Source organism: Suncus etruscus, chromosome 3 (assembly GCF_024139225.1).
Source record: "Suncus etruscus isolate mSunEtr1 chromosome 3, mSunEtr1.pri.cur, whole genome shotgun sequence".
NCBI classification, from domain to species: Eukaryota; Metazoa; Chordata; class Mammalia; order Eulipotyphla; family Soricidae; genus Suncus; species Suncus etruscus.
This window is the reverse complement of record NC_064850.1, coordinates 144,473,421-144,485,837: the sequence shown is the minus strand read 5'-3', so window position 1 is coordinate 144,485,837 and position 12,417 is coordinate 144,473,421. Positions and strand designations below refer to the sequence as shown.

Below are 12,417 nucleotides of genomic sequence, written 5' to 3'. Positions count from 1 at the left end.
AATAACTTCCTGGCTGTTCTTTAAATATGCCAGGTTCCTCTTAATTTCTTTGCATTGGCTATTCCTCTATAGATGCCATTCTCTTCCCTCAGATATTCATAAGACCAACTCCCTCAAAATACTTCGAACTCTTTTTTTACAAGGTTACCTTTTAGTGAACCAGCTCCAGTTTACCCTTTCTAAAAACTGCAAAATTCTTAGATCATCCAAACATTCTCAAAGAATTACTTACAACAATTTTTTTTACTTATAACAATTTTGTTAGATTTTAAACATTATTTTGTACAATGCTTAAATTTAAGTATATTAAATATATTTGTACTGGGGCTAGATCTATAGCACAGTGTTAGGGCATTTGCCTTGCATGCGGCTGACCTGGGACCAACACAGGTTAGATCCCCAGCATCCCATATGATCCCCCCCGCCTGCCAGAAACAATTTCTGAGCACAGAGCCAAGAGTAAACTCTGAGCACTGCCAGGTGTGGCCCAAAAACCAAATAGATAAATAAATTTGAACAGTATTTAAATTTAAATATTTTAAAGTTGTAACTATAATATATAAACAATAAAATTATATTTGTTATCTGTAACAGGTTATATGTAACATGTATTATTTATATTATAAGGTACTTGTAAGCAATAATCTTATTATAAGATTATAAATATAGTAAGTCCTCATTGAGTCTAAGACCAATAAATATATCTATGTGGCTATTCATACTTTTTTTTTGGTTTCTGGTTTTTGGGTCTCACCTGGGAGCACTCAGGGTTTACTCCTGGCTCTATACTCAGAAATCGCTCCTGGCAGACTCGGGGGACCATATGGGATGCCAGGATTCGAACCACTGTCCTGCTGCATTCAAGGCAAACGCCCTACCTCCATGCTATCTCTCCAGCCCCACTTTCTTTTTATTTATTTTTTTTTTTTTATTTTTCTGTGGTTTTGGGGCCACACCCGGTGGTGCTCAGGGGTTACTCCTGGCTGTCTGCTCAGAAATACCTCCTGGCAGGCACGGGGGACCATATGGGACACTGGGATTCGAACCAACCACCTTTGGTCCTGGATCGGCTGCTTGCAAGGCAAAGGCCGCTGTGCTATCTCTCCGGGCACATCTTTTTATTTTTAAACCAACTTCTGGTTGTTCTTATGTTGATTAAGAAAATGCTGCTAGAAAGCTATTTTGCAGAAGTGAGATAATACCAACACAGTATGGGAAATTGATAGACAACCTAAGTCTTACTAAGCCAGTAATTAGATAATTGGTCATTAAATAATCAAATTAACAAAAAAAAAGAGCAATGCAGAAAAGTTTACAATTGATCATTTCAGGGTTACAAAAGGGTTACATTTAAGTAGAGAAGTGTTTAGGAGGCAGAGCGCTACCAAACATGCAGCCAGTCCTTGTTCTATCCCAGTACTACCTATGTTTCTCCAAACATCACCAGGAGTGATCCCTGAACACAGAGCTAAGAAAAAGACATAAGCACACTGGGTATAGCCTAAAAGTCCCCTTAAAATAATTAAAATATTTAAAGCATGCACAAACTCTTCACCTAACAAGTAATTTTCCTTAAAAATATTTTAAAATCACTTAATAATTAGTAATTTTACAGTAATTTATATTAAAGAACTGAGATAATAAAGAACCTAGAAGTATAGTAGTAAAATACTTATATATAAAGTAATAAGCACTAAAAATTACATTACTGAAAAATAATTATATAGATTTTCAACATAAAATGTTGAATTAAAAGATATGGATTGGGGGCCGGAAAAATAGCACAGCGGTAATGCCTTAGACACAAAAGGACGGTGGTTAGAATCCAGGCATCCCATATGGTCCCTAGAGCCTGCCAGGAGCGATTTCTGAGCATAGAGCCAGGATAACCCCTGAGCGCTACCTGGTGTGACTCAAAAACAAAACAAACAAACAAACATAAAGATATGGATTGATAGTACAGGGAAGAGGTGCTTGCCTTGCATGAGGCTGACCCCAGTTCCCTTGCACTAGCATATGGCTTTCTGAACACTTCCAGGAGTGATGTCTGAGCAAGCAGAGTATGGCCCCAATATCCCACTTCATCCTCAAAAAAGATACTAAACCGCATGTGCTATATGAACTGAATTTTCTAAACACATAAATATAGACAGCAAAAAGGTCAGAAGAAAATGTTAAATGTTACAATAACCAGTCATCTCTGAACTTTTTGTTATTCTCATCTTTTCTATTTATTTCAACTTTGCTGTTTATACTGCTTTCTAATGGTATATTTGCTAACCAAAATTCTAAATAATAAAATCAACACTATTCATCTCTATATGTTATGACTACTCCTCCACTCTTAAAACATTTAGGTCCCCCGGGCCTGTCAGGAGCTATTTCTGAGCAGATAGTCAGGAGTAACCCCTAAGCAGGCTGGGTGTGGCCCCAAAACAAAAAACAAACAAACGAACAAAAAAAACATTTAAAAAATATTAGCATTGAGGCCAGAGACAGTATAGTGTGCTGGGTGCTTGCTTTGCATTAAGTCAACCTGGGTTCAATCCCTGAGCACAGAACTAGAACAAACTTTTTTTTTTTTTTTTGGTTTTTGGATTCAAACCAACCACCTTTGGTCCTGGATCGGCTGCTTGCAAGGCAAACGCTGCTGTGCTCTTTCCGGGCCCCAGAACTAGAACAAACTTAACTTAAAAAAAGTTATTAGTGTGGATAGTAAAATATAATAATAAAAGACTATTCACCTTACATTGATGAAATATTACTACTATTACCTAAATAAACCCAATATATTTTGCATATGTTTAAAATAGTCAAAGTAGCTGCTAGGTAGCACATGGGTTAAGGTTAAGACACTTGCTTTGCATATGGCTAATCCAGTTCCATCATCTCCAAGATCACACATATACCTGAGCACTGCCAGAAGTGATCCCTGATCAGATTCAGGAGTAATCCCAGAGCACTGCCAGGTGTGACCCAAAAACATAAATAAATGAAGCAGTCATAGAATTCTAGTGATCCCTAAAACTAATCTGGAACAAAACATAATCATACCATATTAAATTTCACAGAAGTCTGATTGCTTTAATATAAAAATTATTTTATGCTCAAACCTTCAAGGATGTGTATGCTTTGCCAGTAAGATACCACTCCCCAACATACATCCCCTCTCTCAATTGATTAGGTTACATTAAACATGTCCTCTTCCTGTCTCCTTCTACAACCATTTATGAATGACTTCTACAATCATAAAAATCCTTTTCATATATTGATAAGCAGAGATATAACTCAATGCAAATAGTAATAAACATTTTCCTGCAATTAGTAAAATGCGCTTAAAAAGTTTGCAATTGAGCAAGAGAATAATGATGATAAGGCTTGGGGCTAGAGTGGTGGCCCAGCCATAAGGTGTCTGCCTTGCGCACGCTAGCCTAGGATGAATCGTGGTTCGATCCCCCAGCATCCCATATGGTCTCCCAAGCCAGGAGCGATTTCTGAGCACATAGCCAGGAGTAACCCCTGTGTATCAATGGGTGTGGCCAAAACAAAAAAAGATGTTAAGATTTATTTTTTTTAATTTTTTTTATTTTATTTTATTTTTTTGTGGTTTTTGGGTCACACCCGGCAGTGCTCAGGGGTTACTCCTGGCTCCATGCTCAGAAATTGTTCCCGGCAGGCACGGGGGACCATATGGGACGCCGGGATTCGAACCGATGACCTTCTGCATGAAAGGCAAACGCCTTACCTCCATGCTATCTCTCCGGCCCCAAGATTTATTTTAATGTAACTGCATATGCAGCAAATCCCTGGTACCACATATGGTTCCATAAGCACCATCAGTGATGACTCGAGCAGAAACAGAATAGATCCTGCAATATGTGCTCCCTCCCCCTTAAAAATAAAGTCTGCAAAAATAATAATAATAATAATAATAATAATAATAATAATAAAGTCTGCAATTGAGAATTTGTTAGTATTCCAAATTTAACTAAGGAAAATATGTAATTTCTTCTTTGGTTATTGGGTCACACTCAGCAACAGTCAGGGTTACTCCTAGCTCTGCACCCAGGAGTCTACTAAGGGTGCTCAGTGAACCATATGGCATGCTGTGGATCGAACCTAGGTCAGCAGTATGCAAAGCAAGTGCCTTACCCACTGTCAGTCCAAAACATATAGAGAGAGGGTAGCCTACTCTACACCCAAAGCTTGTGTTTTATGGGTTTTTTTTGTTTGTTGGTTTTGTTTTGAGACCATATCCAGCAGGGTTCAGGGGTTACTCATTGTTCTGTGCTCAGAAATTATTCCTGGCAGGCTCAGTATACCATATGGGATGCTGGAGAACAAACCAGGATCAGCTATGTGCAAGGTAAATGTCCTCCCTGCTGTGCTATCGCTTTGCACTCCCCGCTTATAGTTTTTTTTTTTTTTTTTTGGGGGGGGGTTTTGGGTCACACCCGGCAGTGCTCAGGGGTTATTTCTGGCTCCAGGCTCAGAAATTGCTCCTGGCAGGCACAGGGGACCACATGGGGTGCCGGGATTTGAACAGATGACCTCCTGCATGAAAGGCCTTACCTCCATGCTATCTCTCCGGCCCCAAAATGTCTTTTGTTTTGTTTGTTTTGTTTTTTTGGGGGGAGGCCACACCCGGCGTTGCTCAGGGGTTACTCCTGGCTGTCTGCTCAGAAATACCTCCTGGCAGGCACGGGGGACCATATAGGACACCGGGATTCAAACCAACCACCTTTGGTCTGGGATCGACTGCTTGCAAGGCAAACACTGGTGTGCTATCTCTCCGGGCCCAACCCTGCTTATAGTTTAATAAAAATAATTCAATAAAATTGGGGGCAAGTTTTTCTTTTTCTTTTCTTTTCTTTTTTTTTTGGGGGGGGGGGCCACACCCGTTTGATGCTCAGGGGTTACTCCAGGCTAAGCGCTCAGAAACTGCCCCTGGCTTGGGGGGACCATATGGGATGCCGGGGGATCGAACCAGTCCTTACTTGGCTAGCACTTGCAAGGCAGATACCTTACCTCTAGCGCCACCTCACCAGCTCCGCAAGTTTTTCAAGTGTAGAAATAGTTAAAAAAAAAAAAAAGAAATTACTAAATTAAAAAAAAATTCTAACAAAATGCAACCAAAATTGAAAAGATAATACTATCATCAACTCAACAAAAATATATCAATATAAAAAATATTTATCAATATACATGGTTTGGCAATACAAATAAATGTAGTGGGAACAATTTCATAATACAAAGCTCTAGAGAAATATTGGCCAGAGAAATATTGGACACACCCACCACCAATGTTCAGTGGATAATATTGTCTATGTGTTTAAGGATTATTTTGGTAGTTCTCAGGTGACATGATGCTGTCCAAACCAGGATTCCTGAATGCAAGGTGTATGCTCCAGCCCACTGAGATATCTCCTCCACCCTGAATCTATCTTACTGCAGGTGCTAAATTAATAAACAATAAAATTCACTTATAAAAGAAAAATAGGGAAATATGTTACTGAAATTCAATTAGCATGTATGCTTGTAATCATTTCAAAATATGTTTTGTAATTATATAGTTTTCCTTTTTCTGCAAAGTGTAAGTTTTCATGATTAGGAAAAAATTCTGTGATAAGCATTGAAATTAATATAGTTTCACATTTTTACTTATCTTATGTAGAGATTATTAACAAAATAATCAGTTAAAAGAATAGGGGATAAGGGCTTGAGGTAAAATCAACATATAGTAAAGTAAAAACTTCATTAACTTCATTAACCATCAAAAAATTTACTTACATCTGCTTAGAAAGTTGTCAATATTTTTGTTTTTTCTTAAAGCAGGGAAATCCAAATCATATACCAAAGCATCCAATCCATCCTAAATAAACAAAAAAATTCTTTATTATACTATGAACAGTTTCCTTTTTATGAGAAAATAAAACACACCCTTAACATTAATTTGCCTCTCTAATAGAGCCTACATCTATTTAATTTCTTCTAAAAGGTTGCATGAGAAAATGATTTTCATTTATTATACAATTTTCACTTTCTAACTCTCCCAAACAGAGGAACAAAATCACTCCCAAACTTGCTATATAAGTGACTTCAACATTTCCCCTTTTACTTCCTCTTTATTACATTTATCATCTTTTCAACAGATTCCAGCAACGATTAAATGGCCAATATACGTGACTTCAAACATAACAAAATTACTGATTATTAATATGTAACATTTGGGATAAAGTTAATCTGTATTCAGGTACTTTAATTCTAGACATATACTAAATTTTTATTAGAATTCTTTGAGGCACTTTCTGGAGCAACAATAGACAAACATGAGATTTAGTTCTTGGGCTTTGGTGAATGTGGGCATCCTTGTCTTGTGCCTGATCTTAAAGGGAAGGTTTTCAGAAGTTTTTCACCACTTAGTATGTTTGATGTGGATTGTGATAAATAGCTTTAACGTGTTGTGTAAAGGTCCTTCAACTCCCATATTTTTTTTTTTGAGCCACACCCGGCGGTGCTCAGGGGTTACTCCTGGCTGTCTGCTCAGAAATAGCTCCTAGCAGGCACGGGGGACCATAAGGGACACCGGGATTTGAACCAACCACCTTTGGTCCTGGATCGGCTGCTTGCAAGGCAAACGCGGCTGTGCTATCTCTTCGGGGCCCAGGAACATATTCTTTTTTTTGGTGTTTTTTTTGTTTGTTTGTTTGTTTTTGGTTTTTGGGCCACACCCATTTGACGCTCAGGCATTACTCCTGGCTATGCGCTCAGAAATCCCCCCAGGCTTGGGGGGACCATATGGGATGCCAGGGAATCCAACCACGGTCCGTCCTACGCTAGCGCTTGCAAGGCAGACACCTTACCTCTACTCTAGTGCCACCTTCCCGGGCCCTAACTCCCATATTATTAAGCTGTATCTTTTTTATTATGAATAGCTGTTGGATATTGTCAAATGTTTTCTCTGCATCAACTGATATGATCATATGAGCTATATTTTTCTTTGTATTAATATTGTGTATTACACATTAATTGACTTGTACATGTTCAACCATCCCTGCCATCCCCAGGATGAATCCCACTTGGTCATGGTGTATGATTTTTGTGTGTTGTTAAATTCAGTTTGCAAATATTTATGCATTTATGTTCATCTGGGATATAGATCCAGTTTTCCTTGTTTGTTGTCTGTCTCTCTCAATTTCTGGTATCAGGGTGTTGTTTGGGAATGTTTGTTTCTTCAATTTCCTAGAAGAGCTTGAAAATTATTGGTAGTAGGTCCTCTTTGAAGATTGGAAGAATACATTAGTGAACTTACCCGGGCCTTTGTTTTGGGAGTGATTACCATTTTTATTTCCCCAATAGTAACTGTTCTGTTTATGTGTTTCATAAATCTTGGTTCAACCTTGAGAAGTCATAGAAATCCATTTATCTATATCTTTCTGATTATCTTGTTTTGTGGAAAAGATTTTCAAAATAATTTAGGATGATTTTCTTTCATTCAATTCAGTTTATTTTATTTGGGGTCTTTATGAATCTTGCTAGTGTTTTATCGATCTTATTTTTTCAAGAACTAGCTCTTAGTTTCATTCATCTTTTGGGGTTTTTTGTTTATTTTTGGGTCATACCCTGGTAGTTACTCCTCGCTCTACACTCAGAAATCGCTCCTGGCAGGCTCCAGAGACTATCTGGGATGCCAGGATTCGAACCATTGTCCTTCTGCATGCAAGGCAAATGCCTTACCTCCATGCTATCTCTCCAGCCCCGCTTTTTTTTTTTTTAATTCCAATTCATAAATTTCTGCTTTGAGTTTTATTTCCTTCCTCCTGCCTGCTTTGGGCTTCTTTTGTTGGTCCTTTCCAGTTTCCTTTCTAGTTTCCTTAGCTATGTGAGCCTTTTCTTTCTTTCCCTTCCTAAAATATGCTTGCATATCTATGATCTTTCCCTTTTTTTTTTTTTTTTTTTGGTGTTTGAGTCACACCCAGCAGCGCTCGGGGGTTACTACTGGCTCTAGGTTCAGAAATCGCTCCTGGCAGGCGAGGGGACCATATGGGACCCCGGGATTCAAACCACCGTCCTTCTGCATGCAAGGCAAACACCCTACCTCCATGCTATCTCTCCAGCCCTGATCTTTCCTCTTAACTACATTTTTGCTATGTCCCATATGCTCCTGTTTGTTTCTAGGAATCTTTTGATTTCCTCTATTACCTACCGGTTGGTCAACAGTGAAACTGTCTAACACAACAACTAGGCAATATAAGGATTTTTTTTGTATTGGTTTGGTTTGGTTTTTGGGTCACACACGGCAGCGCTCAGGGGTTACTCCTGGCTCGGGGGACCATATGGGATGCCGGGATTCGAACCACCGACCTTCCACATGAAGGCAAATGCCTTACTACTTCCATGCCATTTCTCCAGCCCCACAATGTAAGGATGTTAAGGCATTCAAATAGGAAAAGGAGTCAACCAAGCTTTATTTGCAGATGCCATATGATACTTAGAAAGCCCTAAAGACTTAACCAGAAAAGCTCATAGTGATAATAGATGTGTATAGTGAAGAGAGGCTACAAATCAACCATGGCTTTTCTATATGCAAATACTAAACTATGAGAGAAATTTTTAAAAAATTCATAATTTTATCTTAGAAAATCAAGTACTAGGAACCAATTTAACAACGTGGTGAAAGACCAATACAACCATGAAATACTACTAAATAAAAGAGCTGACAAAATTGTTAAGTAGGTAGGGCACTTGTCTTACACAGGGCCAACAGAGGTTCAATTCCCTAGTACCCTATATGGACTGAGCAACCAGGAATGATTCCTGATATGCCAAGAGTAATCCCTGAGCATTGCTAAGTGACCCCCCAAAACAAACAAACAAAAATAATGAAAAGAAATAAAAGAGGTCTAGAGGAAATGGAACATCCCCTGATCATAAACTGGGAGAGTTGACACTTTCAAGATGGCAACACTCCCCAAAGCATTAAATAGATTCAGTGTAATCTCTATAATACCCATGACATTAGAGAGAAGGAGGGAGAGAGGGAAGGAGAGAGAATGGGAAGCAGGGAGAGAGGGAGGGAAGGAGGAAGGAAGGAAAGGATGAAAGACTTTCGAAATTCATATGGAATAACAACTTCCACCCCCAATAGTCAAGCAAACCTAAAAATAAAAAAGGGGGGAGGACACTGCTCTCTCCAATCTCCAAATTACAGAGCAACAGTAATTAAAACAGTGTGGTACTAGAATAAGGACAGACTCGCTTAGATCAGTGGAATAGAGCTGAAAATCCAAAGACAGAGCCTTAGGCATACAGGCAGCTAATTTTTTTTATAAAGAAGCAAAAAATATTAAGTGGAACAAGAAATGCCCTTTAGCAAACAGTGCTGGGAAAACTGGTTAACCACATGCAAACAAAATGAACTAAAACCCCTTTCTACACAAAAGTCAAATAACAGAGGAAAATATAGGTGGAACTCTTCATGACATTGAAGTTCAAGACATCTTTTGTTTTTGTTTTTGTTTTGTTTTGTTTTGGGGCCACACCAGGCGACACTGAGGGGTTATTCCAGCTTTGTGCTCAGAAATCATTCTTGGCAGGCTCCGGGGTACATATGGGAAACCGAGGATTGAACTCAAATCTGTCCCATGTCAGCTGCATGCAAGGCAAACAAATGCCCTACCACTGTGTATCACTTCGGTCCCCTGAAGTGAAAGACATCTTTAAAGAGTCAACACCATTGGTCAAGCAAATAGCAACAAAGATAAACAAATAAATGGGACTACATTAAATCAAGAAGCTTATGTTCCTCAAAGGAAACAGTAACCAATATACAAAGGCACCCCACATACTGAGAACAATTATTTTCCAATTATTATCCAAGATAATAATAATGATAGAACTATACCAGAAAAATAAATACCACCAAAACTCAAGTCTATCAAAAATGGGAAGATGAAAAGAAACTTCCTCAAAGAAGAAATACAAATGGACAAAAGGCATATGAAAAAGTTCTGCATCACTTATTATCAAGGACATGAAAATCAAAACAATGAAATAATCACCTTACACCACAGGATCTGCATACATAAAAAAGAACAAGAACAATCAGTGTTGGCATTGAAGTAGGGGAGAGAGGGGTACTCACTAACTACTGGTGAGAATGTACGCTTGTCCAGTATTTCTAGAAAATATGAGCATTACTTAAAAACCTAAAAATTGAGCTTCCATTTGATGCAGCAAATCCACTTCTTGGAATATATCCCAAAGTCCCAAAACTACAATAAAGAAAAGGCATTTGCACCTCTAGATTACTTGCAGCATTATCCAAATTATCCAAAACAGCATTATCCAAAATCTGTAAACAACCAGTGTCAACAGATGACTGGGGGCCAGTGAGGTGGAGCTAGAGTTAAGGTGTCTGCTTTGCAAGCGATAGCCAAGGAAGGACCGCGGTTCGATCCCCTGGCGTCCCATATGGTCCCCCCAAGCCGGGGCAATTTCTGAGCACTTAGCCAGGTGTAACCCCTGAGCATCAAATGGATGTGGCCTGAAAAACCGAAAAAAAAAAAAAGAAAAAGAAAAAAACAGATGACTGGATAAACAACTATGATACATATACACAATGCAATACTACTGATAAAATCATGCAATGTGCTGCTACATGGATGGACCAGTAATGTAGCATGCTGAATGAAGTTATTAGAGGAAGAGAGACTTACACAGAATGAGCTTTCTCACATGTAGGATATTTTAAAAAATGTAATGTGTAATTACAAATGTCAAAGGCAATGAAAACAGACAGGGAAACTGGCTTTCTATAGGAAGCACTCCACTTGGATGGGGAAGAGAACAGAGAAAGGACAACATGGTGTTTAACCTAGAGGAGGAGGGATAGCTGGGTAATGTGAAGATGTGAAATACTGAAAATAGAAACCCTTGTAATCCATTAAGATCATGCAGAACACCAAGGAATAACATTCAGATAATCCCAAGTAATCTTTACTTGTTAGAGAAATTTAGTTTGTTGCTACACCGTCAAAGAATAAAGAACAAAAAAGAAAACCTAGAAAACATTCAATAGACTACCTAGAGTTGTAACAAAGAATGAGGAAAATTACAAAAGAATACACACACACACACACACACACACAGAATATACACACTTTATATTTTGTGTCAAGCCATAAGTGTGAATCACTCAGTTTATTTTAGAATACTTAAAAATATTCCCAAATAGGGGGCCAGAACAGTCGCGCAGCAGTAGGGTGCTTGCCTTGCATGCGGCTGACCCAGGACAAACCTCGATTCGATCCACGGTGTCCCATATAATCCCCCAAGACAGGAGTGATTTCTCCTGAGAATCATTGGGTATGGTCCAGAAACCAAAAAAAAAAAAAAAAAAAAAAAAATCCAACTAGGAAACCAAAATAGTGAAGTCAAATTTAAATAGGCTTTTAAAATTCATTGGATATGGTGATAACTGACCATGAAGATGACTAAGCATATGATACTGCTGAAATGCTTGAAGCAGTTCACCCACCCAAAACTAACTTTCCAATAATAAGAGTTTGTGTAAATATGAAGAAAATGTCCCTCCACTAAAGCAAACTCACTTATCCACCCACAGTATTTGAATATGTCTGTTTTAGTTAATTTATACCTGAGCTAATTAAACAGAAAAAAATTAAACACACACGTCTGATTTCTTAAGAAAAAGGCAAATTAAACATATACATTGAAGAAAAAAAAAAAAAACAAAACACCTGGGGCCAGAGAGATAGCATGGAGAAAGGGTGTTTGCCTTGCATGCAGAAGGTCGGTGGTTCGAATCCCAACATCCCATAAGGTCCCCCGAGCCTGCCAGGAGCAATTTCTAAGTGTAGAGCCAGGAGTAAACCCTGAGCGCTGCCACATGTGACCCAAAAACCAAAACAAAAACCAAACAAACAAACAAAAAACCCACTTTCCACTAGGTGTTAAATTCTTTCAGATTATGGCAAATCCTTCTCTGAAGTAGATGCAGCTATGATATATAAAGGGGCCAGAGTGGCAGTGCAAGCCTTGCACGTGCTAACCTAGGACAGACCGCAGTTCAATCCCCCCACGTCGCATATGGTCCCCCAAGCCAGGAGTGATTTCTGAGCGCAAAGCCAGGAGTAAACTCCCTGAGCATCACAGGGTTTGTCTCCCCACCCAGACACAGCTTCCTTCAATTCTTGGCTTCAGTGAGGGCCAGAAATTGTTGGGTGCAGTTACAAGAGATGAGGAACTGGATATAGACATATGTAGCCAGTGCTAGAGGGCAAAGTCTTGAACATGCTCTCCATTGCTTGAGCTCTCTTCCTAAAACTTTTTATTTTAAATATGAACATCTGACTTGTGTTTTCACAAAATTTGACTATGTATTTGTGAGTGGAA

The 12,417-nt window shown here is 38.7% G+C and overlaps 1 protein-coding gene across 1 annotated transcript in view; it reads right to left on the bottom strand.

The window, feature by feature from the left end:
• ROCK1 (Rho associated coiled-coil containing protein kinase 1) overlaps positions 1 to 12,417 on the bottom strand; it is a 647,994-nt gene that overhangs the window by 91,698 nt on the left and 543,879 nt on the right. Inside the window, exon 3 of the mRNA XM_049769981.1 lies at positions 5,791 to 5,872. Within this exon, the coding sequence (XP_049625938.1) occupies positions 5,791 to 5,872 (82 nt within the window). The remainder of the gene's footprint in view (positions 1 to 5,790; positions 5,873 to 12,417) is intronic.